Source organism: Microtus pennsylvanicus, chromosome 15 (genome assembly GCF_037038515.1).
Source record: "Microtus pennsylvanicus isolate mMicPen1 chromosome 15, mMicPen1.hap1, whole genome shotgun sequence".
NCBI lineage: Eukaryota > Metazoa > Chordata > Mammalia > Rodentia > Cricetidae > Microtus > Microtus pennsylvanicus.
This window is the reverse complement of record NC_134593.1, coordinates 29,488,319-29,516,287: the sequence shown is the minus strand read 5'-3', so window position 1 is coordinate 29,516,287 and position 27,969 is coordinate 29,488,319. Positions and strand designations below refer to the sequence as shown.

Here is a 27,969-nt window from a genome sequence, read left to right as displayed (position 1 = left end):
GCTAGTATATCCATGGTGACTTGGCTCCTGTTCCTCGCGGTTGGGTTACCTGTGGTCCCCTCTAAAGCGGTCTGCATGTCCTTGGTTACTCCCATCTGGTCTGTAGAAAGAAGACACTCTTCTAGGAGCACAAATCCAAATGGCTGTGAAAGCCTACCTGAAGAATGGACTGCAGGTTGTCCCAGGGAAGGAGCTAGCAGATGCTTTTCTCTCTTACCTGGAGGACAGACAGAAACCTGCAGCAGAGATGTCAGGGTGACTCATCCAAATGGTAGACTCTCCTCAGCACTAATTGGTTGCCACTTGACTAATGGCGCTTTGAGTTGGTGGCAGAGGACCGAGTACTGGTGGGGGAGTTGCCTAGGCCAGAATTGGCTGCCTGGGGCTGGGTGGAGCTCCTGGTGACTGGAATCAGATAGCCAGGATAAACAGACCAGTTATGTAACTGTGTTTACTTGGGCTCAGGTAGCTGTGGAGGCACCAGCAATCCTTGACCCAAAGGCCATGCCAGAGGTGTACAGGCGACTGACTAATAGGGAGGGAGGTCCCTTTTAGAGCAGACGGCATGTAGGAGACTGGATGGCGTACTGACCAGAGCTGCACTCTCTGGGACAATGCTGCCTGGCTCTGTATGCCATGGGAAGCTGCCCGGCTGTGAGTCAGGCAGGCAGCAGCCCTGAGCTGAAGCTCGGGAGGAGGAGTCGGGGAAACCGGACACCTGGCACTTAGTGCAATCTCAGAACCTTGCTACATTTTTCTCTTTAATCTTCTTAAAAGAGAAGGAATTCTCCCTAAATATGGACAGAAAAGGGGATTATTCAAGTTTCCTTGGATTTCTCTAACCCACGGTCCTAGCAATCTTGCATCCTGTGTTTTGTGAGGCCAACCAAATACTTGCGAACACAGCGGGCTCCAGCCTGAGAGGTGCTCAGCCAGTCCGGGCCTGAGCGGCCAGGCAGAGCTGAGGCAGCTAAGCAAAAAGCTCAGCTCTCCAGTGGCCCCCCTCCTCCCCACATGCGTCCTCTGAGACTTGTTTACTAGATCCCCCATTCCCATAGAGATGGGACTGGTAGCCCGTCCTCAGCTCCTTGTCCATAGCTGTACCTTCTCTTGTGAGAAACAGGAAGCTGGAACCTTTGACAGCGCAGCGGCACCCTCTACATTAAATATTTATCTTGGAGCCCAGGTCAGAGCCCTAGAGCCTAAGAAGTTCGCTCCTGCTGAGGGGGATGGCCAAGATTCCTGGACTTGGAAGATCTTCAGCTCCGTTGTCTTTGGAGAACAAGGAAGAGAACGAAAGTGATGTGGCCCTTCTTAATTCCAGGGATCCTGACAGGTGGGAGAACGTGGAAGAGGGAAATGGGTAGGACTTGTAATCCCACAGGAGGAAGAGGCTGCTTCCCGGGGATGGATGGATAATTCTGCATACTGCAGCCTGACCTCAAAGAGGGTCCCAGAACTCCTCCACTCCTGAGGTCCCGCCTGTGGGTCTTGTAACCCACCTCACCCCTCTCCCTTCAGCCTTCTTAAAAAGACAGGCATATATTCTCTAAGGAGACCTCACAGGGCATCTCATTTAACCCCCCTGAACTGTGCTATACCTGCCTTTGTTAAAATACTTCACTACTGAGGACTGGAGCCCTGGTAGGAGGTTTACATCTGTGGGAGCCTGCCAAGCATCTTCCTTAGGGCTTGCACCCATGGGAGCCCTGGCACGTCCATCTCTTGAGCTGTTCCTGGGCCTAAGTTTCCAGGGGATCTTGTCTGAGGACAGCACAAACAGCTCTTTTCCCACAACTGGGGAAATGTGAAGCTAATAAGAGGCGAGGGTGCTAGGGTATTTAGGTGACGTGCTTGAAAAGCATTAAAACTCAGGGTGCTCCAAGCACCCATCAAACTGCAGTGGGTATCACTGACCATACCCAACACCGAGCTGAAGTGGATCAGAAACCATTTTTCCTGGTTGGTTTGTTGGGAACTTGGGTATCCCAGGAGTGAGTCACGGGCTAGAAGTACTCCAGGGTTTCCATTGTCAGCAAACATTTGCCATGGTGCTTGCCAGCCGAGAGACTGGAGGAGGAGGGGAGAAGGGAGGGCCAGAGAAGAAGGGACAGCCAGTGGGTGGTGTCCAGGGGATCCGCGTCAGCACCGCAGGAACAGCGGAAAAGCAGGATCAAAACAAAACGGTGAATGGGAACACCAAGACCCTCCTAACCTCATCCCCGCCCAAGGGACCCCACCCTTGTCCTCTTTAGTGCTGCTGCCCGTCCCGGGAACCGCTGATTCTCTTAGGACAATTTCCTCCTTAAACTTTACACGTGTGTGAGCATCCTCACGTTTGCCAGAACACGCACATTTGTTTGCAAACTCCTGGCCGCGAGCTTAGGCAGGCACAGACTCTCTCCCCCAAAGTGGGCGCTGCCTTCGCTCCAAGGCCACCCTGCTGTGGGACTCCCTTATCTCAGTCCCAGCCTGTCTGCCTCCGGTCCTGTCTCCTGCCTCTCCCAGGCTGAGGGCTGCGTATCTAATGCTGGCTCCACCCGGACTCTGGCACTATCACTCCTGCCCTCTGTCCTAGCTCTGCAGAACAGCTTGCTTCCCACACCCTGGAAATGTCGCTGGAAACTCTGAGTGGCCCCCCACCAGCCCGCCCGCCCTCTTCCGACGCCAGCTTTGCGGTGGGGGCCGGGGAAGGCATCTGGGAAACCCAGCGGGCTCCCCTGGGACCCTCGGTGGCCCCTCCCGGCGCCGCCTCCTGGCGGGCCCGGCCCCTTGGGCAAGGGGCCACAGCGTCCCCGTAGCGCGCGGCCGGACAGAGGGCACCCGCGGGAGCGGAGGGAGGGAGTAGCCAGCCCCTCCACTCCACCCCAGCACAACCCGGGCTCACAGTCCAGATCCGAGCTTCAAACTCCTCCCGCCGTACTCCTCTCAGGGTCCTGCCTCCTAGCTCGCCCCCTCGGCCTCCTTCTTCCTCGTTGAGCGCCCGGCCTGGCCTAGCGTCCTGACGGGTCACGAGGGCTGCGACCGCTGGCAGCTCGCACTTCTCCTTGCCCTCTTTCCCCGAGGGCGATCGCGCGGCTGCGCCAAGCAGGAGCCGGCTGGGATGCTCCTGCCCTCCTGGGCGGCCCCGAGTCCCCCCACCTGCTCGCCGGGGGAAGGTAGGTGCTGGAACGCCAAGGGGCAGGAAAGAGGCAAGACACAGCATGGGTTAGACAGGAGCGAAGGCATAGAGCCCCTCCCCCGGGTTCCCAACCTCTGAGGTTGTATGAAGTTCCATTACCCACAATCCAGAAAAGTGTGCTCGGAAAAAACCCTGACCCTGTCTGTGGGGAGCTGTAGTTTGATCAAACCTGGAAAAGCAGAGGGCAAGTCCCCCCACCATCAGGGCCTCACTCTGAGGTGGGAAGGAGTTTACCAAACTTAGAAGTACTTCATTCTTCCAGCTCTTTGGAGAGAGCTCCTCGGGTGCAGGGGCTGCCTGAATTCTGGGAGCTCACCATAGGTGTATGGACACCTGTTCTATGCTAGATGAACACCAATTCTCCTGGAGGCGTCTGTCTTTCTTAGGTTCTGCCTAATGTCTCCAGGCAGGCCTGCTGGGAGAAAGACCAGGACCACCTTCCGGCCCCGTCCTACCCCTGTGTACTCTTGGGAGTGCTTTTACGTGGAGTTGGGTGGGAACGGAGCAGATTGAGGTATCCCAGGGTCTATAGCTCCTGCAAACAGGTGGTGATGGGGGTTGAACCCTCTTCCCTGGAGAGGATGCTGGGTGGGGACACTAACATTAGGGAAGGAAGGCCTGTCAGCTGATGGGTACAGCTTCTGATGCTTAGTGCAACTTGGCCTCTAGCCAGCAGCCAAGCAGGGAGCGGGGTAGCTCTACACTAGTCTGCCCGGGCCTCTTTGGTCCTCAGTCCCGCCTTGCCTCACTTTCCCTGGGAGGAAGGCCCAGCGGCGGGGACTGGGGTGTGTTTGCATGTTTGGCTTTTGGTAAGTGCTCTAATTGGGTCCAGCTGGTGGGCTGCACCTCCTCCAGACTCAATCTCCCCTCCCCACAAACTCAGGGAGGGGTTGGCCGGGTCCCCAAAAGGCTGCTCAGATGTCAGAAGAAATCCCCACAAATGCAGACCAGAGAGGGTGCTATCCTAGCCTCATTTGAATTCATGCCAATGCCTGAGCTGGAATCGAGTTGAACGGCAAGGAACCACAGGCCTCTGTTGTCCCTCTTACCCCATGGTCCCCCACAACTTCTTATGCTATTCATATGACTGCTTGCCACACACGCTCCTGGGACCTTCTTTTCATCTTAACTCCCATGCTGCTCACATGATCCATCCTGCATTCCCACCCCCACCCCCAAGTCATATTCATAACACCGAATATATTCTGCCACACAAAGGACACCTCCTGAGGTGTCTGGTGTCCTTGCTGGGAGCCGCTACAAACTCCACAGGCACATGCAAGTCTAGTCCAAAAGTGGTTCAAGTTTATTCCACTAGTGCCCTGTCTAGCCGTGAAGAGGAAGAGGCACAGATTCTGCCCCACACCTCTCTGGGCATCAAAACTCTTTTGTGCCCTTGAACCATGACCTCTTTGTCCTCTTGTAGTCACTTTCGGGTCCCCCTTTGTATGCCTCCATCTCCCAGGTGCTCTGCGCTCCCTTATGCTGACCCCTTGAGTGAGGCCTTCTCAGGCATGATACTGTCAGCCAGGGAGGATGGGTATGGGTCCGGGTCCGGGTACTGGAGTGTTTGTCAGTGTGCAAGAGAGCAGCTTCCAGAACTCAGCACCACTCCCAGGGCGGGAGCAGGTTCTCTTGTTGTCGTCTGTGGCTTTGCTTTCCATCCACCTACCTCTGGCCCTGAGTGTTCTGGAGCCGTGATCTGCACAGGAGACCAGTAGATAGCCCACAGTCCCTTGATCCCCTGAGGACTGGCCGCCCTGCCTGGCAATGCTCCCATGCTCTCCTTGGCCCTGGTAGGGATGAGGGCACTGCTGGCTGCTTCCTGTGGTCAGCAGGTAGGAGGCCTCGATGTTGGCTGCCCTTGTGGCTATGAGCAAGCAGATGCTACCCAGGGCATGAGAGTGGCAGAAGAATGGAAACAAAGTCCTGCGTGCCCAGGTCCTCTTTGCTAACTGCCCTACTTCCCCTGGGCTTTCCCTCTAGGGGAGCTGGCTATCTTGACACACAGAGCCCCCAGAGGGGTGGTCAGCAGGCTGCAGGCCTGCTTCTGGCCAGCCTCCCTATCCTCCTCCTCGCCTAGCTTCCCCTCCCCCACTCCCACCCAGTGCTCCTGCCCGGGGCCTAACAAATAGTCCATTGTGCCTCTGCGAGTTCTCCATACTGGCAGCCTGCAGGCGGGTGCCCAAAGCTGCATGTTTCCTGGGACCTTGAGCTCCCACCCAGCCGGTCATAATCCCCTCCCACAACCTACCTTCCTCCCCCACCCGTGGGTTGAGTCAAGAGGGCCCAGGCAGTCCAGCTCAGCAAGGCTTTCTCTTCCTTCCTCCTTCCCAGCAGAGTACACACCACGAAGGAGCAGCTGGTACATCCTGAGTCCTCCAACCTTGACCCAAGCATGCAAGGCCTCCCTGCTGGGCTCAGTCTGGATGATTTCATTCCTGATCACCTGCGAGCCCATAAAGGCCCATCCTCCTGGGGGACGAGGGTGAGTGAACAGCCAAAAAAAAAAAGAAAAAGGGTACACTGGTGGGCCAGCAGTTGATGGGGACATTAGCAGGCCAGGTGAGAGAGCAGGGGACAGAAAGGGTCAGGAGGGAAGACAGTCTAAAGAAAGCTTCGTGGCTTCCCCCCAGGAGGCCAGACTGTTGCTATGCCCTGGCTGCTAACCCTTCCCACTCCAGTGGAACCTCTGGGCCCTGAGCTGGCTGCTCCTGGCCCCTCTCCACAGGTGCCTGTGATTCGGAATGGTGGCTCCAACACCCTTAATTTCCAGTTCCATGACCCTGCGCCCAGGACTGTGTGCAATGACTGTTCCCCACCCCGGAGAGATGGTCCCCAGCATCCAGGTGGGTCCGCTGGGGGAGATCTGCTCTAGGAACCTTATATGCAGGGTTATGGGGCAAATCCCCTATACCAGATGGAAGGGAATAGATCTTTCAAGGCCATGAGAAGTTCTCCCAGGGAACGGCGAATTCAGCTTAGGGTTCTCTATGTGATCACGCTTATCCTGAGACAGGAACCTTGAAAAGAGAACAGACTGACACAGCCCTTCCCTCCCTCTTGACAAGGGAAGGACGTGGCCTTAGGAGTCAAGGGAACTGTAAATGAGCCAGTGATTCAGATGGGAGGGTGAGACGTGCTGGCTCAAGAGTGGAGGATGCAGCTTTAGAGCCTGCCATCTGGGCACTAAGGTCTCTGAGCTCCTGGGGACTCCTCAGGACGATTCAGCCCTGAGAGAGATGGCACCCTTTACTGAGCATTCATTCTCCTGAGTCAGACACTGTGCAAAGGACCTCAGTTGTTTAACAAGTGATTGTTGACCACTTACAGCGGGGCATCACTGGACAGACCTCATGAGCCTCCCCTCATCTAATGCATCCACAGCCAAGCAAGGTCCGAGGTGGTTATGGGCATCTTCCCAGTGGGGATCCCGTCTCAGAGATGCCCGGAGTAGGAGCAGATGAGGTTGCACTGAGGTCCACACCCTTGGCCATCTGGCCCTGGAGCACTTACGCCATTAGACTGCGCTAATTAGAAATGAAACGTTCAGCAAGGGAGGGGCGGAGCTGGGGACACAGCGCAGAATGCATGCCGGGGGAATGGGTTTTGGACCCCTCTGAGGGTCTTTGTGCTGGATACAGTGACACAGACTCGAAGTCACTACATCTTTGCTGAAATTGCTCTTCGTTTATATAAGTGGAAACTGAGGCACCCTGAGGGTGATGGACAAGCCTCAACTTAAACGACCAGTAGGTGGCAGAATGGAGTCAGAATTTAGGTCTGAGTCCGTCCAATCCCATTTCCCCTACCAACCCTAGTGCAGTCCAGATTCCTTGTCTTGCCGCACCCTAGCTGGGATGTCCTCAGCATTTATTGCATGTCATGATTCCCAGCCGTCCTTCTGCAAAACGCTTACGACAGTCGTCCAGGAAAACAGAATGGGGGTGAAGATACATACAGACTGCTCCGAACAGAATCCTTTGAAAATTCATTTTATTATTTATTTATTTATTTATTTATTTATAGTTTTTTTCGAGACAGGGTTTCTCTGTAGCTTTGGAGCCTGTCCTGGCACTAGCTCTTGTAGACCAGGCTGGCCTCGAACTCATAGAGATCCGCCTGCCTCTGCCTCCCGAGTGCTGGGATTAAAGGCGTGTGCCACCACCGCCGGGCTTGAAAATTCATTTTAAAGAAGCAAATAAGCAGAAGCCTTAGGGCGCTGCTGGGCATGGGGAGGTTTGTGGAGTCCACATCACACAGCCAGATGAGGAAGGGTTGAAACGGAACTCACAGGGACAAACAAAGCCAGGCGTGGACCCCTGCCTTTCAGCTATGCCTATGTACACCTCTCACAGACCCAGCATGGTATCAGACCTGGCCAGGCCCTGGGAGCCGGCCCTCTGGAAGCCCCAAGCAACCTGCCTCCCAGCATGCCCAGAACTGGTCAGCCACATGGACCAAGGACAACAAGCGGCGGGACAAGCGCTGGGTGAAGTACGAGGGAATCGGGCCCGTGGATGAGAGCGGCATGCCCATTGCCCCCCGATCTGTGAGTCCAGGGCTGGGGGTCACAGATAGCGAGGGCCCAGAGACCCCCCTAAGTTCTATTTCTATGAGTAGAATAGGATTGAGGCATGAAGGCCGTGCCCACGCCTTATGTATCTGAGTCAGATGTTACATGGTTCAGATCTCAAAACTGGAAAGTTACAGCCCTAAGGGCTGAAACTAGCAGGGATGTTTCTTAGTTTTGTTCCCCAATGGCCTGGCATAGCACCCACAGAATGGCTGCCTATTTACTGGTGGAGTCCTGAGCGAGATTGCCTCATGCCATGGTGGGCAGGGAAGGATCCTGTATTCCACCAGGACTGCTGGGGCCCTGACCTTCTGTTGCCTTCATATCTTGGGGCCAAACAAATTTCCTCATAGTCACGCATTCTTCCTGTTTTGTAAGATCCAGATGCGGCGGGTTAGGAGAAATACCTTCTCCCCCTACAGTGTTACTTTTCTTTCCCCGTGAGGAAACATGATCATTGTCAAAGTGCTAGGAATAGAGACACAAGTCTGAGGAGATAGCTCAGCCAGTACAGGCTTGCCATACAAAAGGACCAGAATTCTAGCCCCTGGAACTAAAAGGAAAATTACATTAAAATTCAATTATTTAAAAGTTTAAATATTTTATTATTTATAATACTATTTATTATTATTAAAATTTTAAATTAAATCATTTTAATTAAAATTTAAAAATTAAAGTAAATTAAAACCAATTTTTTTAAAGGTAGGCATGGTAGCACATGCTTATCATTTCAGCATGATGCGCTGGGAAGGTAGAGACAGGAGGCTGTCTGGACCTCACTGGCCAGCCACTTTAGAGTACTTGATGAGTTCCAGGCCACTGAGAGAGACTATTTCAAAAAACAAAAAACAAAAAAAAAAAACCATAAAAACAAGTGGATATGGATCACCTGGTCATAGTGATGAACACCTTTAATCCTAGCACTCAGGAGGCAGAGGCACAAGGATCTCAGTGATCTGTGAGTTCAAGGCCAACCCAGTCTACATAATGAGTTCCAGGCCAGCCGAAGGCTACCTAGTGAAACATTGTCTCAAAAATAAAATAAAATAAAAGGACTGAAGGACTGAAGAGATGGCTCAGTGGCTAAGAACACTTACTTGTTCTTGCTGAGGACCAGGGTTTGATCCCTAGCACCCACACGGTAGTACACAACTGCCCATAACTCGGTTACAGAGGCTCCAACACTCTCTTTTGACCTCTGAGGATGCAAGTAAAACACACACATAAAAAAAAAAATCTTTAAAAAAATAAATAAATAAAAATAAATTAGGTAGAGAGCTGGTGAAATGGTTCAAGTAGATAAGGGCACTTGCCATCAGGGCCTCATTCCTGACGACCTCAGTCTGATCCCCAGACCCAGGTGACAGCAGGAGAGACCCTGTTCCTGTAAATTGTCCTCTGGCCTCCACATAGGGGTATGGCATGCGCACATCCCACCTCAATAATAAATGAAAGAAATATAAAAAATGTGGTGGCGCTCTCCTCTGGCCCCTCCATGCACGGGGGTATGCAGCTCTGTGAGGTACCCAGAGAAAGGTCTCATTAGTAAAGCTCTCATGACTATTCCTTGGGAAGCATGGGTGAGCAGGGAGGCCTGAAGACCGTGGGTGAGCAGGGAGGCCTGATTTTAATTTTCTGATCTCAGAGTGTTGACAGCCCCAGAGACTGGTATCGGAGAATGTTCCAGCAAATTCACCGGAAAATGCCAGGTTAGACATCCTCCCAGGGCCCAATAGACTCCCAACAGCATGGAGGTTGTGGGAGGGATGGAAAGGGGCTGTTTTGTTTTGTTTTGACTTATGAGATTCTTCTCTCTCCAAGCTCTAAGGTAAGTGGTCTTGAATATCCACCCCTCCCCCCTAAAAAGAAGTTGCTACCTGTAACCCCAGCAAGGAAGAGGCCCTGAGCTAAACCCGGAAAGGGTAGAAAGTGCCAGCAGAGGGCGCTCCAAAGGCCCACAGGGAAAAGCACACCTGGCCCATTCCTGCACTGGAGTGAGAGGGGGTTCACGTAGGAGACGCCATCAGAGTGATAGGGTCAGGTCTTGTGAGGCTTTGGGTTTTACCAGACAAGAAACCTGGAAGCCTGGGCAGTTCTGAGCCTCAGAGTGACAAGCTCTGACAATGGGGACTGGAAGGGTCACCCACACTGACAGACAAGGGGACCAGTCCCCCTGATTAGCAAGACCGGGAGGAAAAAGGTCAACATGGCATCTGCTTTGAGCCAGTCTACACCTAGAAGTGACCCAGACCAGGGCAGGGGCAGTGGGATGGGGTGGGGAATCCAGGGAATTTCAGGCATAGTCCTGGAATTCTGGGCAGGAAAGACCGTCCTCAAGGGTGAATTTAAACCCCGAGCACATGGCTTCCTTTTAATTTTTCAGACAGGGCCTTGTGTATTCCAGGCAGACCCCCAGGCTCACCGCATAGCTGAGGTTCGCCTAGAGCTCTCGGTCTTCCTGCCTCAGCGGTCACAGGAGTGTGCCCACCTTTGGTGCTGCCATTTTGTGTTTTTAGAGAAAGGGGAGTTTGCAGAGGGAGCAGGGTTAAGAGGTTTGGAGCTTGGTGTGATAGCACATGGCATTAGTCCCAGCACTCAGGAGACAGAGGCAGGAGGATCTCTGTGAGTTTGAAGACAGCCTGGTCTACACAGTGAGTTCCAGGACAGTCAGAGCTTACATAATGGGTCCTTGTCTTAGAAAAGAAAAAAAAAAAAACAATAGAGGCTTTTGGTTGTTTTTTTTTTTTTCTCTCACCACTATACAAACGAGGAGAGGCTTTTGGTTTTTAAGGCGTGTCACACTCTAGTGGAGTAGGCAGCGGAATGTCCAAGGCTAGTTCAAGGACAGGGTCTGAGCTGCACAGGAAATACCTGGGACTCTCAAAAGAGATGGTGAGTTCCAGTCCCCGAGGCATTCTTATTTATAGTTTAACTATAAATTAGGATTGTGGGAATAGATATCGCCATCCTTATCTTTTAGTATCCAAAGGAGATTGGTTCCCCTACTCCCCTACCCCTGCAAGAACAAGTCTTTTGTCTAAAGTGCCATATCCAACGCTATGTATGGATCTAGGACTCCATAGCGGTTCACTCAGGGAAGCTGGGCCAGGAAGGTTGTCATGAATTCTGGGCCAGCCTAGGCTATGGTATGAGGTCCCATCTCAAGGAAAAACGAAAAATGGGTTGTCAGTATGTAAAGACTTCCACGCCTGACAATCTTCAAAACCCACACAGTGGGAGGAGAGAACCGACCCTGCCCCTCTGCCCCTCACATACATGCCGTGGCATGCATGTGTGCACACATACACACAGAAATGTTTCTAAGAAAAAAACAAAATAAACAAGCAAAAAACCTGAAGGGACTAGAGAGATAGTTCAGCAGTTAAGTGGCTGCTCCTCTAGACGACCCAGGTTTAATTTCTAGAACCCACATGGCTGCTCACAGCTCTGTAACTCCAGTTTCGGGGGGCCTTGTACCCTCCTTTAGCCCCCATGGGGAACCAAACACACATGTGATTCACAGATATACATACAAATAGAATATAAAATAAAAATTAAAAACCAAGAAAATATAGATATAAGTATTCATATTTGCATCTACTTGCATATATATCCTTTCGTAGACCTCAAATTGCCTCTAGGTTACTTATACTTAATCCCAAGTAAATGCTGCATCAGTAGCTATGGGCACACTGTACTGTGTTGTTTAGGGAATGGTGACAAGAAATAAGGCCATGTGCAGCACAGATGTAATTATATTTTCAAAGAGGCCTGGTTGGATCCATGGAGGTAGAGCCTGTGGAAACAAGGCTGAATGTGTTTGAAAAGCCGTAGGACCAGCTAAGATCCCATAGAGAGATAGTCCTTAGGACTGAGCCTCCTAGGCATGTGGGTTCTGAGGAAAGTAGCCCAGAGCCTTGGAGGTACCTCCAGAGATGGAGAAGGAGAGACAAATAGTCTCCCTGCAGCCAGATGAGAGAGCGGAGTTTCAGAGGGAAAAGCTGTGGCAGATGCTGCCACCGAGTCAAGTTAGATGACTTTGGAGCTGACCCTAAGGCTGAGTGCCGTGGAGGTCTGGAGCCCTTGGTCAGAGTGGTTGATGCAGCAACGGTGAGCAACAGGTCTTCTGGGAAAGAGGAATGTGGACCAGAGATGTAGTATGGTTTCTTGAGGAAAAGCAGACAACCCAGCAGCAGAGGGAGGTCAAGACAGGCTCCTGAACAAAGTATTTGGGTTTTAGAACCTCTAGACGCCTCCCTCACCCCAACCCCTGAAAGCCCTGCACACTGGGAGGTGTGGTTCAGGGCGCAGTGAGAAGTGAGGTATTTGAGAAGGAGGTGCAGGTGGGGAAGGGAAACAAAGAGGAAGCCCAGCTTCCACAGCTGGCTTGGCCTGGACAAGCCTACAGAGGTCAGGAGAGGGTGTGTGGGGGAATAAATCAGGAGGGGCTAGAGGGTGTGGCTGCTGCCCAGTTGGCTCTCCCAGGCCCAAAGTCTGCCAGAGGCAGGCATTTCAAGCCCTCCCAAAGGCTGCCCTCCTAATTCCTTACCTCCCTCGGGACATTCTTCAGGCCCTGACTCAGCCCTCAGCCCCTGCTCTAGGCAGAAGGGAGGCTGGGAGCAGCTAGGCAGGCTGCGGGAGCGCCCTGTCCTCACTCTGAGTCCTATGGCTGACCCAATCCGTTCTGTTCTCCAGATCTACAGTTTGACTGGACCTTGGAAGACCCACCCAAAGGTGAGAGATATGGGTTTACTGGTCTGTGTCTGGTGAAGTGTGGCCTGAGCTTGGGGGCCTCCCAAGTGGTGTGGTTCTACACAAGAAGTTTATTTTTTTTTAATTTTTTAATACACTTTACATAACAACCACACAAGAAGATTTTAAGGGCCACTTCTGGGAACACTAACTCCCCTGGTAGGAGGTGACTAAGACGTCCTTGGCTGCCCAGAAAGCCCTTGTTTGCCATCTGCTGACCAGACTTCACTGGGCATCTTTTCTTACATGATTATCTTATGCGATTCTTCTGAATTATGAGAATCTGGGGATCCCACCTGCCCCAAAGCTCTTGGTCCAAAGCCCATGGACTAGCCAGGAGCCTCTCTCTGTTCCTGTGAGCCATAATCCAGGTGTTAGGATGGAGGTGGGTACCACCGCCTTAAATAATTACCCAATCTTAGTCCTTGTCTGTCTCCTTTCACTCCAGTGGTTTCCTCGCGTGCCTCTTCTGCAGACTCCAGGCATCCAGAACCCCAGCAAAGACCTGCTGCCTCCAGGCCTGGCACATCAGTGACTTCTAGCGGGTGAGCAACAGAGACTAGTGTCCCCTTGTGGCCAAAGCTGGCACAGCCTGGGAGCAGACAGGGAAGGGTCTATTCTTCCATTGGGTTCTACAGGGCCTTAGAAGGTCTCCACCTCTGTAGCTATTCTCACTCACAGGGGCCAAAGACATCCAGGAACAGGGCCACTCCTGTTGTGCACCAGGAACCAGAGACTGTGAGTGATGTGTGTGTCCAGGACACCGGGGCATGGAAGCTGTTAAGGGCAGCTTGGACATGTGACCTTCCACTTTAAAACCAGAGAGAACCGGTAACATGGATGAACCAGGTTCCCACTAGATTGTGACTGAGAGGTGCCCTGGGCTGAGTGCTCAGGTGCTGCAGGAACTCTGTTCCGCTTGGGCCCCTGGAGCTCTGCTCTGCAGTTAAGTGCACTAGCTGTGTGTGCCTTCGCGGGGTACAATTCAGTTCACTAGCATAGCCATCACTGACCTATGGCCTTTGTCATCAGTGAGGCAGTGACAGAAATCCAGATTGGACCCAGAGTTGAGGTCCAAGTCAGGCCACTGCCACTGTACCCATCTTGTGAGTGGGGACGGACGGTAGATTATCAGGACTGAGTGAGCCAGGGTCTGTTGGCAGTGTGGTTGGCATATAGCAAGTCTGCAAGCATTCGAACACACGGGTTCCCAACGATGAGCGCTTCCTTCTACTGCAAACAGCACATTCCATTCTCATGATCACCGTTTTATTATCGAAATGAGAACAGAGTCATAATTATAGGCGATGAATCCTCACCCTGTGCTCAGACATGCCATCATTTGATAAGCTCCATTCAGTTGTTCCAGGCATAGGTAACTTTCAGACTAAAAACATGGGATGTGAAAGCCAGCCAGAAAAGGAAGCCTAGAGGAGAGCCGAGGCAGCAGGACACTTCAATGATGGAGGTGACCACACAGGTTTTATCACTCAGTCCAAGCCACATAACCTGAGGCCCAGAGACCCAAAACAACTTGCCTGCCAGGTCTCCTGGGCAGAGATGCCCATAAGTTCTCCTTGGAGTTGTGTGTGGTCTTATATCCTGGGCTATGGTTTGTAGGCAGACTTTTCTGTCCCACCAGCCAGTTCTCCAATAACCACACAGAGACTTCTTATTAATTATAAATGCTTGGTCGATAGCTCAGGCTTGTTAATAACTAGTCTTACACTTTAGGGTAACCCATATTTCTTATCTACGCTCTGCCATGTGAGGTACCTCTTTTCAACGAGGCAAGTTCATCTTGCTTCTCTCCAAGTCTCCTCTTGACTCCTGAGACTCCTCCCTTCTTCCCAGCATTCTCTCTGCCCAGAAAATCCTGCCTTGCCATAGGGCTCCTCAGCTTTTTATTAACAATAAGAGCAACACACCTTCACGGTGTAGTGAAGGGTCATTCCACAGCAATGGTTTACAAGACCACTTGACTATGGCTGCTTGAAAGCCTGCTGCACTGGGTCACAGCACACCAAACACAAATACGGGATGCTTTTGCCCAAAGCTACAAGAGAGGTCCTGGCCGTGGAGCGATGTTTGCAAAGACCAGCAGCTGGACACCTAACACACATTCCTGCATGCCACTCCCATTTTACCAGTGTTGAGCCCGAGGCGCCATACAGCTTGCCAGAGTTACTAAGTCTCATAGATACTAGGGGACGAGGCTGGATTGAAATCCCTGACACTAATTCCGCAGGAAGGGGACAGGGTGGTCTCCTTTTGTGGGAATGGGGACAGTGGTAGAGGAGAGGGGGGGTGCAGCCCCTTCTCCTTTGGTTGTTTTCTCACCCACGCTTCAGTTTTCTAAGAGGAATCTGAAGTGGGATTTTCTCTTTCTTCAGAAGAAACTGGCACCACTCTGAAGAGCCATCTAGAAACACCTTTAACTATAATTTTGGATCATCCTCTTCGGGACTCCAACCCCCAAATCAGGTAGACTGTCCTGCTCACCAGCACCATTCCCAGCTGCGTGTTCTCCAGCCACACCCACCTGCTGGCAGATGATTCCCTGATTTCGGCGCATATACGTAGGAAGGGACCCTTGGGCAGATTGGGGAAGCCAAGGCCTGCCTTTAGACTGTAGGCCCAGCCCTAGTGATGGCTACTCACATCCATGCAGGTGCCCAGACGCCGAGAGAAAGTAGAGAGTGTCTGGACAGAAGACTCCTGGAACCAGTTTCTGCAAGAACTAGAAACTGGGCATAAGGTGAGAGAATTAGCAGGGTCCTCTAGGTCTGGACACACCCCACCGCTGGAGCCTGTTCCAAGTGAGGCCACCGTCTTAGATGTATCCTTCCCACCCTGCAGCCCAAGAAACCACTGGTGGATGACCCCGTTGAGAAACCTGCACAGCCCATTGAGGTGAGTGCTACCCGGGGGGAATGAAGGACAGACGGATGGATGCCAGTATCAGCAGTAAACAAGGATGACTCTGGGTACTGTGGTCTTAGCCACGGACAAAGGCCAGGGCCCCAAGGCTCTTAACTTGCCCTAGTCCCGTGCATTTTCATCTCTAGCCTTAGCACCAAGGACAGTGTCCGCATGCAGTAGGTGATTAGTAAACACGTATGTAGAGATCAGAGCAGGAAGAGACTAGTCAGTGTGAACTGGGGTTATCAGAGGTACTCGTGAACTGGAGCTGAGTTTGGCCAGGCGGAGAGACAGCTCCTCTAGAAAAGAGGCTGGTGTGTGTGTGTGTGTGTGTGTGTGTGTGTGTGTGGTGGGGTGTATACCCGAGTATGCACGCGCGCACGCATGAGTAAAATTCAGCGCTCACTGGAATGAGCAGTATGATGATGAATGGGTGGGTGTAGTGAAACCAGACCGTGGAAAGTCCATAGAAACCAATAGAAATTTGGCAAACCCTCAGGTTCTTAAACAAAACAAAACCACACACACCCCCACCCGCTTCCTCAAAATTAAAAAGGCCAGGAAAGGCTGAGGCACTCTTGACACCCTGGAGTCCTGGGTTGGGGACTAGTGACAGGAATGACGTGACACCTTTCCACTAGTCCTGAAGCAAGCCTATAGGCATGGAAACCTCTCCTGGTCTCCTCCCTGAGGCCTGACGGGGGACCAGCCTCTCACTTCTGACCTCTGACCAGCCTCCGACACAGTGCACTTCCCAAAAGAATCTTATCCCCCAGGTCCTGCTAGAAAGAGAATTGGCCAAGCTGAGTGCAGAGCTGGACAAGGACCTACGGGCCATCGAGACCCGCTTACCATCCCCCAAGGTACCAGCCTCCAGAGGACTTCAAGAGAAAGGCTTTAGCCATAGCAGCAGGGGACAGAGGGAAGCAGGCAAACCTAAAAACTGGCGACCTTGGGCAGACTTCAGCCTTGTCCGAGCTTCAAAACACTGGGCGTCAACTTTCTAAGTGACCCCTAGGAACCCTTCGCCAACTCAGATTCAGTCCATATTCCACCCCGCCTGGCCCCACCCCTAGCCGCAGCCCCAGGGACCCCAGGACCCGACCCGGCCCTGGCTTCCTGGGCCAGCCTCCTTCCTCCATGCCTCCTCCCAGCGTGAAGGCTCGCGGCCGCCTCTAGGACCCTGCGTCCCGCCCCTCCCCGGCCTCCTTCCCTCCCAAGCCGCGAACTTTTCCGGAGGAGGTGGCGGCACTGGCCTCAGCTGCCCTGGTCCCGGGGTCCCAGGCTCTGATCACGTCCGGTGTCCCCCGTGCAGAACTCGCAGGCGCCACGACGGTCCTTTGAGCAACCCGCCCCAGAGCAGCGGCCCTCGGCCCGGTGAGTGGCAGAGACGCAGGCAGGAGCAGAGGGTCTGTTCCCCACGGAGGGGACGTGGCGCCGGCGGGCGAGGGGGCGATGGCCCTGCCCACGGTGGGGGACGGGCGAAACTCAGAGGAGGGGCCTGAAAATCGGAAAAGTGGCCTAGGGGCATCCCAACCGCAACTCTGTTGGGACTTACCCACTCCTTGAGGGTCACCTGCCCCAAGCCAGGGACACCGGTAGTGGTGGCGGTGGTGGCAGGGAGTAGGACCGAGCCCCGACACTTCCCACGTTCCCTTGGGCGGTCACCTCCTCTCCTAACCCAAGGCCTCACCCTTCCCGGCCCTCTGCTGCACGGGAAGTAGGACATCCTGTTGAGAGTCCCAGACCTGGGAAGACGCCTTAGGAGGCAGAGGACAGGTTGGGGGTAGCGGGAGAGCCTGGGAGGTCAGTAATGTGTGAGGACTAGCCCTGAGGGATATGAAGTTCCAGACAGGTGACTCACTGCCTCTGTCCCTCCAGCACGGCCTCAGCCTGGAGGCCCAGGTCCCCGCATGCACCTTACTTCGGTTCTTCCCGACCCCTGAGCCCCCACAGAATGGCAGATGGAGGAGGAAGCCCCTTCCTGGGACGAAGAGATTTTGTCTACCCTTCCTCAGCCCGAGGTAAGACAAATTCTGTTTTTGTTGGCACTGAATGGAGGCCTACCTGCTCTGGGAGTTCTCTTACAAGCTCTGTGGTGCCCCAGGAAAGGGAGGGTGGGGGCCACGAGGGTCACAGAGTCCTTGCTCCCCTGTGCCTGACCTGGGTGGGGGGGAGCATAATCTATCCCAACCCGATCCCCCCCAGACATGACCTCCTCAAGCTGAGGTGGTGCTTCTCCACAGAGCCTAGTGCCTCTGAAAGGGGTAGCAGCCCTGCGAGGAAGGAGGAGAAGAAGGTAAGAGAGTCTCCCCCCCCCCCCCCCCCCCCCCCCCCCCCCCCGGGTCAGGGGTCAGGGAGTGTCTGGGCAGGACCCTGTCTGGCTGAGGTAACCCACTCTGTCCCATCCTCTCCCCTTTCCCAGAGGAAGGCTGCCCGGCTCAAGTTTGACTTCCAGGCCCAGTCCCCCAAGTAAGTGGCCTTCTCAGCCCTTCCTCTTCCAGCCTGGGCAGTCTGCATTGTGAGGGGGTAAGGAAGGGCTTTAGTGGGCAGAAGGCTGGAGGGGGGAGGGGTATACAGGGCAGAGTCTGAAGAAGAAAGACTCAGGAACTCGGTGCTGTACACGGCTCTCATCTGCAGGGAGCTGACGCTGCAGAAGGGTGACATTGTCTATATCCACAAAGAAGTGGACAAGAACTGGCTGGAGGGAGAGCACCATGGCCGGCTAGGCATCTTCCCAGCCAATTATGTGGAGGTGAGTGGGAGGGGTGGGAGAGGTGGACCGGGCAGGCTGGGAGGATCCATATGTTAGGAGAGGCTTGGACCCCAGACCCCAGGTTTCTTGCAAAACTTTGAGGAGTCCAGGCTGTCTCTCTTGAATGTCTGTGGCCTACACATCACCTGGTCCAGGACTCAGACTGTCTGCCAGCCCAGGAGAAGCTGAAGAGCCCCTTGCCCGCCCAGAAGCCACCGTCCCATAAGTACCTCGTATTTTAACTCTCAGAGCCCTGATCTCTGATTTCTATCCTGATGGCAACTAACCAGAATTGTGACAGTTCGCCTGTGAACGCGTCGCTTCTTTCTGGCATGTTACCTGTTCGTGCCTCATACTGCCCAGGGAGCCATAATCACCTCATTTTATAGACAGAGATTCTGTGTTAAGTAGAGAGTCATATTCTAAATGTAGGCTGGGACCTATAGGTTACTTTTAGTATCTGTGTCTTAAGTCGTATCAAACTAAGCCTCTGGTATAAAGTTGTCCATAATATTCCCATATATTTTAAAAATATTTATTTGGGGCTGGAGAGATGGCTCAGAGGTTAAGAGCATTGCCTGCTCTTCCAAAGGTCCTGAGTTCAATTCCCAGCAACCACATGGTGGCTCACAACCATCTGTAATGGGGTCCGGTGCCCTCTTCTGGCCTGCAGGCATACACACAGACAAAATATTGAATACATAATAAATAAATAAATATTTAAAAATATTTATTCTTGCACTCGGGAAGCAGAGGCAGGTGGATCTCTGTGAGTTCGAGGCCAGCCTGGGCTACAGAGTGAGTTTGAGGCCAGCCTGGGCTACAGAGTGAGTTTCAGCACAGTAGGACTGTTCAGAGAAACCCTACAGAGTGAGTTTCAGGACAGGCTCCAAAGCCACAGGGAAACCCTAGCTCTTGTAGTTCAGAGGCTGGCCTCGAACTCACAGAGATCCGCCTGCCTCTGCCTCCTGAGTGCTGGGATTAAAGGTGTGCACCACCACCGCCCGGCTCTGTGTCTGGCTTTTAGGTGGGTTCTGGGGATATAAACTGAGGTCATCAGGCAGGCTTCGGCTCTCAGTGAGCCACCTCCTTGGCCCCGTTCTTTCTTTGCTGTTAGTAATCTCTATAATGATTGTCCTTTTATTTTTGGTATTGTCATTGGATATTCTTTTATTCTGCCTACAGATTTATTTTCTCAGTCTTTTCAAATAGCTTACCTTTGATTTTTATCAGTTTTTCTCTATTATTTTTGTTTTCAATTTTATCTTTATTCTTTTGTCTTTTTACTTTTCTTGCTCAGTTTGTCAGAGTGAAAGAGTAGCCTTTCTTCTTTTTTCTCTTATCCTTTGACAAGCCTTGCACAGCAGCTCAGGCTGGCCTTGAACTCCCTAGGTAGCCCAGGCTGGCCTCAAATTCATGTTTCTCCTGACTCATGCTAGACTAGGTGATTGTTAATAATAGTATTTGATACCATAAATTTCCATCTAAACACTGTTTTAACTGCATCCCACAAATTCTAACTTTTTTGGTTTGGTTTTGTTTGAGTCAGTGTCTTACTATGTAGCTCTGGATGGTGTGGAACTCACTCTGTAGACCGGGCTGGTCTTGAACTCTCAGAGATCTGTCTGCCTCTGCTTCTCAAATGCTTGGGATCAAAGATGTATGCCACCAGGCCTGAACAAATCGTGATGATGATGATGATTTGTTGTTGTTGTTGTTGTTTAACTTACTGTCTTCTCATTTCCTCTGATACCTGGGTAGGCTATTGTAATTCAGGCCCTTGTTTTAGCAGGCATTACAGGTTCTACCTACCCACACATTAATCTCTCTGTTTTCACTGAAGTTTAACTCAATTTACACAGTCATCTGATAGTCTATCAGTCATCTACAGCTTAGTGAGAAATGGTCGATTAGCTTATTGATTTTTATGAATAGGATCAACCAAGATAGCATGGGGATTCAGAGCTCTGGTGGGGGCCGGAGGAGAAGAGGGACTAAGACTTGAACCAAGGGCCACTTGGTTCTGAGCAGTAAGAGATGGGACAAACTGAGCCAGGCTTATTGGCACATCCCTTTAATCCTAGCACTTGGGAGGCAGAGGCAGGTGGAACTCTGTGAGGCCATCCTGGTCTAGATAGTGAGTTCAAGAACATCTAAGAGCTGGGCAGTGATGGTGGCGTGTGCCTTTAATCACAGCACTTGGGAGGCAGAGGCAGACAGATCTCTGTGAGTTCGAGGTTAGCCTGGTCCACAGAGTTAGTGCCAGAACAGCTAGAGCTATTATACAGAGGAACCTTTTGAAAAAACCAAACCCCATCCCCAAAACAGAAATAGCTAAAGCTATATAGTGAGACTCTTCCTTGAGAAAACAAAACAAATAATAATAGTAATAATAATAAATAAATACATTTTCAGTTTTAGAACAAGGTACTCTGTAGCTCAGAACACTTTGAGAGTCTAGGAGTTAGATTGATGCCCTAGTAGACAGTCAGACTGGAAGAAGGGCCATGACTAGGCAATAATTGTGGTGAATTTCCAAGATGGCCGGCTTCTTCCTCATCCTCCTGGCTTGACACAAAAGCTTGGCAGCTTCAGACAAAGGCCTTATCAGCCCCTGTGTCCTTCCTAGAAGTCCCCCTGCTGATGGACTGGCCCAAAAAGTCCTTGTTTGATTAGGATGCCTGTGTTATGCGATAACTGGGCCAGTCCACCCTCCAGCAGACCAACCCTGAATCAGGGAATTCTGCCTGTGCTTGAGATTTCTCCGCCACTCCTGGTTGCACTTAAGGTTTCTCCTGCCTTTTAATTCTTTTACTGGCAGAGGAAACAGACGTGACCAAGACCCCTAGACAGTGGGTCTTAGTCACTCACTGTTCCAGTGCTGTGAAGAGACACCGTAACCAAGGCAACTTTTATGAAAGAAAGCACCAGGGTCTTGCTTACAGTTTTAGAGTCTTAGTTCATTATCACCATGGCAGGGAATATGGTGGTCTATGTGGTACTGGAGCAATAACAAGAAAGCTACATCCTGAACCACAGGCAGAGAGAGACAGAAAAAGAGAGAATATCCTGGCTTGGACTTTTGAAACCTCAAAGCCCATCCTCAGTGCCACACTTCCTCCTCCTCCAATGCCACACCATCTAGTCCTTCTAATCTTTTCAAATAGTGCCATTCCCTAGTGACAAATCATTCAGCTATATGAGCCCGTGGGGGCCGTTCTTCTTCAAACCTTCTTTGCTTGGGTGGCCCAGCGTAGGGCTGTAGTTGGACTGGCTTCTATCTTTGCATTCACCATCCTGGCCTGCCTGTCTCGCTGCACATCGCTGCACTGAAAAGTCTTCCCCCAGCAAGCCTTCTCGGAAGACAGAGCCTGCCTGTACTCCCACTGCCACCTCCCAGGCTGTCGGGGTCCATCTTCCAGGAGCGCAGGTGTGTGTCTGGTTAATATTGGGCCTAAGCTTTTCTCCCATCCTCCCTGCAGGTGCTGCCTGCAGATGAGATCCCCAAGCCCATCAAGTCACCCACATACCAGGTGCTGGAGTACGGAGACGCCGTGGCCCTGTACACCTTCAAGGGAGAGCTGGAGGTGGAACTGTCCTTCCGAAAGGTGCGCTCAGGCAGGGCGAGGTGGAGTGGGGCGGGGGAAACAAAGATGATGAAAGAGATGAACATTTCTTTTTTTAAATTAATTAATTAATTTTTTGGGTTTTTTTTTTTTTTAAGACAGTGTTTTTCTGTGTAGTCCTGGCTGTCCTGGACCAGGTTGGCTTCAAACTTATAGAGATCTGCCTGCCTCTGCCTCTTGAGTGCTAAGATTCAAAGTGTGCGCCACCATGGCCTGACTAAAATGAAATGGACATTTTTTTAAAATGTCAACTATACCCAGAATTTTGTTTTTTTCCCAATCTCTTGAATAGATTACTCTTAATTTTTTTTTTATTTTTTTTATTTTCGAGACAGGGTTTCTCTGTAGCTTTTGGTGCCTGTCCTGGAACTAGCTCTTATAGACTAGGCTGGCCTTGGACTCACAGAGATCCGCCTGCCTCTGCCTCCTGAGTGCTGGGATTAAAGGAGTATGCCACCACTTTTAATTTTAATTTTTACTTATTTTAAGACAGGTCTTGCTAAGTTGCCCAGGCTGGCCTTGAACTCACTCTATAGCCCAGATTTGCTCTGAACTCATTCTATAGCTCAGGTTATCCTTGAACTCACTTTATAGCCCAGGTTGGCCTTGAACTCACTCTATAGCTCAGGCTATCCTTGAACTCACTTTATAGCCAAGGCTAGTCTTGAACTCACTCTTTAGCCTAGGCAGACCTTGAACTTTTTTCCTATATGTATGTGTGGTTTGCCTGTATATATGTATGCATCATATGTGTGCAGTGCCCCTGCGGGCTAGAAGCAAACACCAAATCCCATGAAACAGTAGTAACAGATGGTTGTGAGCCACTGCGTGGGTGCTGGGAGTGGAATTTCAGTCCTCTGCAAGGACATCAGATATTCTTAACCACTGAGCACGTCTCCAGCCCCAAAACCTTGAACTTTTGATATTCTTGCCGCGGCCTCCCAAGGAGCTGGGATTATAGGCCTGTTTATTCCAGTTTTGAAAGAACATTATGAACAGTGTCTCACTCTGTTATCCAGGCTGACCTACCAGGATAGCCTGGAACTCACTATAGTCCTCCTGCCTCAGCTGCCCAAATACTAGTTACAGGTCTGAGCCAACATGTCTGACCCTAGCATTGTGTTTTTATTGACTGCAGGTTAGTTGACCATAAGGATCATAATCTACATTTTTAAAGGGATAGAAAGAAGTTTTCCGTGTAAAGGGTACTGTATCAAACATGAGGCCCCTTAAAGGTGCACATCCATTTGTGTGTGTGGCTTCTGGGATGTCACTGACAAGAGTGTATGTTTTGTGTTAGGTTATAGTGAAGAAAGTGGTACGTTTCTGTGAGATGAGGAACTGACCTTCCTCTGGTTGAATTGGGGGCAAAGCCTACAGATGCCCCTAGTGAATTCCTCCAAGGACAGACAGGGAAGGAGGTGGGCTGGGGGGGCTGGGCAGTGAGGGGTGGGGACACTGTCCTGAAAGTGGCCTGCTGAGATGGTGGCCGTTCTACTCCAACCTCCTGAGAATGCCTTCTGTCCTGGGAGAGGGTCACAGGACATGTGCGTCAGGGACAGGACTGAGTTGTGGTGGCATGCTAAGATCTGTCAGTGGCTTGGAGGCCACCCTTAATTCTGTGTCTCACAGCAACAACCATGGCTGGTTATCCCACTTAACCCATGAGGAAACCAAGCTCGGCAGGGCAGAACAGCTGTCTAAGGCCACATAGCTTGAACTTGACTTTGGGTTTGCACCTGTGTAATTAGCCACAGTCCCTCCAGCGACTGGAGGGAGGGATTGATAGTGTTGTGAACCTGCCAGGGGCAAGACCTGACCAAAGCCCAGCACTGCCTGCCACGGGAAGAGCTTAGCCTTCCATTTGTTCCTGACTCCTCCATTTTTAGCTGTGTGACCTTAGACAACCTGCTCACCCTTTCTGAGCCTGATCCCTCAAACACGTAAAGTGTCAGGCCTGAAGATGACCCAGGCAAACTACCCTCAGGTGTGTGCTACCCCAAGAACCCCGGCTGACACGAACTCCTCTCTAACCCCTCAGGGGGAGCACATCTGCCTGATCCGCAAGGTGAATGAACATTGGTACGAGGGGCGGATCACAGGCACGGGGCGCCAAGGCATCTTCCCTGCCAGCTACGTGCAGATAAACCGAGAACCCCGACTCCGGCTCTGCGATGATAGCCCCCAGCTCCCTACATCACCTCACCTAACAGCCACTTCTCGTCTAGCCTGTCACCCCAGCTCCCCCTCAATGCAAGTGGACCCCACAGACTTGGGAGGTCGGACCTCCCCTCGCCGCTCTGGCTTCCCCTTCCCCGTCACCCACCAGGAGCCCAGATCCCAAACCCAGGTAAGGTGGCCTGCTTCCTCACACCGCCTTCCTATCTTCTCACTGGTCCACACTGGTAATCCTTCCTGGGCAGTCTCCGGACAAGGACGCAGGGAGCTGGGCAGAACCTAGAATGGCTCCATCTTGATTTGGCCCTAATCCTCTTGAGGTTGTTCTACTATTTGGTCCTCCAGCTCAGAGAGGCATGGGTAGGATCTAGCACTGTGTGGAACCCCAGCCAACCAGGGTGACGAGCTAGGCCTCCTGAGCCTCCAAGATGCCATTTTTTTTTCTTTTTTTTTTGTCAAGTAGGGTTAGGTATCAGGGCTCTGGTATTTGCTTGTTGTGTGGCCCTCAAGCAAGTGGCTTATGCTCTCTGGGCTTGAGTTTCCTTCTAGAGGGAGTTCCCACTGCAGAAGATTAATGGGTAGGTCCGAGCAAAGGTGCTTGGCAGCCAGCCCTTCATTGTGCACTTGGCCCTGGGTCCACATGTTCACCCAGCACGCCTCTCTGAGCAGGTACAGCTGCTCCTGGCTCCTCCTTGGACCCATTTTGTCCTTGCTGCTGCTCACCCTGCCTGGGGCCCTGGGGCCACAGTCAAGTCCCTCTGAAGCGAGCTAGTCAGAGCCCACGTTTCTGGGCCTGGGAGTTTGATGAAACGGCATGGAGACTACTCATTAGGCTTTGTGGGACTCGTGACCTGCTGCGTCTCTGTAGTGATGAGGCAAGCAGGCCTGCTTTTCGTCCCGCCCAGCTCCCGCATGGCTAGCTTAGCCCCAGAAATAATAACACAGAAACTGTATTTATTTTTTTTATATTTATTTATTTATTATGTATACAATATTCTGTCTGTGTCTATGCCTAAAGGCCAGAAGAGGGCACCGGACCTCATTACAGATAGTTGTAAGCCACCATGTGGTTGCTGGGAATTGAACTCAGGCCTTTGGAAGAGCAGGCAATGCTCTTAACCTCTGAGCCATCTCTCCAGCCCCGAAACTGTATTTATTTAAACCACTGCCTGGCCCATTATCTCCAGCCCCTTATTGGCTAACTCTCACATATTGATTTAACCCATTTCTAATAATCTGTATTGTCACTTGACTGTGGCTTACCAGCATGAGTCTAACCACTGTCCGTCCCGGAGAGAAGAGCCATGGTGTCTTCCTGTCTCTGCTTTCTTCCTCCCACAATTCTGTTCTGTCTTCCCTGCCTACCTATTTTCTGACCTATCAGGCCAAGCAGTTTTCTTTATTAATTAACCAATGAAAGCAACAGATAGATAGAAGACCCTCCTATATCACTTCTCCCTCATGCCTCCTCTTTGTGGCCCTCCTTTCTTCCCACGAACCCCCAGGGTCTCAGCACTCCTGGACCAACCCTGTCCAATCCTCGAGGCACCAGCCGTCCCGTAGACCTGGGGGCCTCCTCCCCAAGCACCACAGAAATACACTGGACTCCGTGAGTACCAACTAAGGATGCTCGCCCCAGGTGGGAGTTGCTGGCAGACAGTAATGATCCCAGGCCCTTCACCTAAAGGTTAAGGAAACTCCTAAGCAAAGCTCGTCTTTGGGTGCTTAGGAGATGGGGAGAGGATACCTGGAGTGACAGCTCTTGGTAGAACTGCCAGCGGGTCTGGGAAGGAGCCCCAGGCTTCTGGCTGCCATGTTGCCGTCTCCCACAGGTACCGGGCTATGTACCAGTACAGGCCCCAGAACGAGGATGAGCTGGAACTTCGTGAGGGGGACCGTGTGGATGTCATGCAGCAATGTGACGATGGCTGGTTTGTGGGTGTGTAGCCTGTGGAGGGGAGGGCAGGCCAGAAAGAGGAACCTTAGGGTCTCCCTGAGGACTTGAGTGGTGGCGCCCAATCAGTTAAGATTCAGAGCCAACACCCCCACCTACCTTCTGTCCTGGCCCGGGAAAACTGTCTCAGTGTATGCTCAGTGATAGAGTCACATTTGGGACAGGACTCCTGACTTCCAGACCCTTGCTCTCCACATACCACGGCTTCCTCAAGCAGGTCTAGGATCCAGGGTCTCGTACCCTGCCCCTGCCTGCTCCCTACAACCTGGGAAACAATATAATTAATATCCCAGCCCTTCACTACTGGCCCAAGACATTGCACTTTAAGGACTAAGACCTGAAGCCTCACGTTGATCTTGTCTGGTGCCAGGTGACCTACCCACTAGACTCCCCAAAGTGGGCAAGCCTTGTATTCCCTTGGCTTCAAAGGGGAGGCCAGGGAGAGACGTGAATCTAGAAGCCCTGCCTCCCAACAAGCAGACTTCAGGGCCCAAAGGACCGAAGCTCTGCCTGGGCAGAGGTGTCATAGCAATAGACCCCTTGATGATATGGTCTCCTCCTTCTAATATGATTCTCCATGGCTCAATGCTAGCCACGCTTCTCACACCACAGAGGTTAGTCCCCTTGTGTCTCATTTTATCGTGCGCTTTTGCTGTTGAATTTCTTTTATACCACGAGTGAAGTTTGGTAGACTTGTATAGACAAGAAGGAAAGCACACCTTTCTGCAGTCGAAGCCACAATGCTCTGGTCTGGGCTGTCTGGTATAGTATTCAGTAGCCACATGTAGCCACTTAAGTATAGATTAGTTAAAGAGAACGAAAGGCCCAGGCCTCTTCCTACTATTGCATTCCCTCCATCACCCCAGGACGCTTGCCTCTCCTGGGATCTTAGCAAGCCAAGAAGTCTGGCTTACCATCCCAACTCTGCCCCTAGACAGAGAAGGTGCTTTACTAGATCAGTGGGTTCTGCTCCATAGAATGTCTGTGATTTGTCTTGCCGATTCCTGGTTTTCTCAAGGAAGTGTGGAGCTAGTGCTGTGTGCAAAGTTGTCTTCATTGGTTGGTTTACGGGTACGGCTTTGCTTATCTCAGCTTGTGCCGCTAGGGGGCAGGAATGAGGAGAGGAAAATCGAGTCCTTTCTGTGAGAGCGTGGTTCCACTTTCAGTTCCTCCACTTTCAGTTCCAGGTCCTGTCATTGGAGGGCGTGCCCTAACCCGCATAACCTGTCTTTCCTTTCTCAGGTGTCTCCCGGAGAACTCAGAAATTTGGGACATTCCCTGGAAATTATGTAGCCCCGGTGTGAGTGGTCTCCGTGGCAATTTGGAGCCAACGAGGACGGGGTGGGGGAGCATTAGCACTATGGGAGGGAGAGAGGCCCCCCACATCATCCTCCCCTCCAGGACCTGCGCTCCCAGCATCTGCAGCGAGACCCCAGCAATCTTCCCTCCAAGCCCCCTCGAAGTCCCCTGGACTGATTCCCACCCGCGCATCACAGGCATTCCTTTGACAGCACTCCCCTCACAATCCCTCAAATACAGACGTCTGCTCTGATGTGGAGACTGCCTACCGGCCTTATTGAGACCAGACCCCCAGGCCCCCAACCCCCCCAGCGTTTCCCCTAATGGGGACTGGCTCTTGCTTCACCCCCATGGGGTTCCTCTAATAAGGACCAGCCTCCTACCCTGTGGAGACCAAAGGCCTCCCACTTCTCACCAGCTTGCCCGCCACCACTTTACCTTCTGGCTTCCAGCTGGGCCTGGAAGCAAGGTGGGGAATACCTTGTCAGCTTTCAAGGCCCAGTGAGAGAGAGGCCTTGCCTCAAGACTTTCTCTTCCCAGAGGCAACTGACCCCCTGGGTAGGGCCTCCCACTTATACTCTGAGCCCCCCAACTAAGACCCACAACTGCCCTGACCTATCAGAAGATAGATTTCCAGGGAGACACGCTTGCTGCCCTAATTCCCAGCTCCTCCCCAGTATCTAGGTCCCCTCGGGAAGAGAATGTAAAATAAACATGGATACCAGA

General features: G+C 52.0%; 1 protein-coding gene across 6 annotated transcripts; it reads left to right on the top strand.

Annotated features, from left to right (window-relative positions):
• The first annotated feature begins 1,145 nt into the window (after nucleotides 1–1,145).
• Nucleotides 1,146–27,969, top strand: Sorbs3 (sorbin and SH3 domain containing 3). 6 transcript variants are annotated; one of them, XM_075948924.1, is made up of 21 exons: nucleotides 1,146–1,336; nucleotides 5,519–5,669; nucleotides 5,913–6,030; nucleotides 7,540–7,733; nucleotides 9,403–9,466; nucleotides 12,453–12,491; nucleotides 12,958–13,054; nucleotides 14,903–14,993; nucleotides 15,181–15,267; nucleotides 15,369–15,422; nucleotides 16,208–16,294; nucleotides 16,747–16,808; nucleotides 17,313–17,455; nucleotides 17,678–17,730; nucleotides 17,857–17,903; nucleotides 18,072–18,186; nucleotides 21,669–21,794; nucleotides 23,854–24,162; nucleotides 25,496–25,599; nucleotides 25,823–25,929; nucleotides 27,187–27,969. In XM_075948924.1, exons 1-21 carry the CDS (start codon nucleotides 1,230–1,232, stop codon nucleotides 27,246–27,248), a joined length of 2,217 nt encoding a protein of 738 aa, XP_075805039.1. In that variant the 5' UTR covers nucleotides 1,146–1,229; the 3' UTR covers nucleotides 27,249–27,969. The 6 variants fall into 6 exon arrangements, with proteins under 6 accessions (XP_075805039.1, XP_075805040.1, XP_075805041.1 ...); XM_075948925.1 differs by having other exon boundaries at nucleotides 1,147–1,336; nucleotides 5,522–5,669; XM_075948926.1 differs by lacking the exon at nucleotides 1,146–1,336 and adding an exon at nucleotides 2,688–3,158 and having other exon boundaries at nucleotides 5,522–5,669.

What these genes read in the sequence shown, in the direction of transcription:
- Sorbs3 (XM_075948924.1), top strand. Translation starts at nt 1,230, where the DNA reads ATGGCCAAGATTCCTGGACTTGGAAGATCTTCAGCTCCGTTGTCTTTG. An exon ending in TGCCCATTGCCCCCCGATCT is followed by an intron (nt 7,734 to 9,402) that starts GTGAGTCCAGGG and finishes TTCTGATCTCAG; the next exon opens with AGTGTTGACAGCCCCAGAGA. An exon ending in CGAGGAAGGAGGAGAAGAAG is followed by an intron (nt 17,731 to 17,856) that starts GTAAGAGAGTCT and finishes CCCCTTTCCCAG; the next exon opens with AGGAAGGCTGCCCGGCTCAA.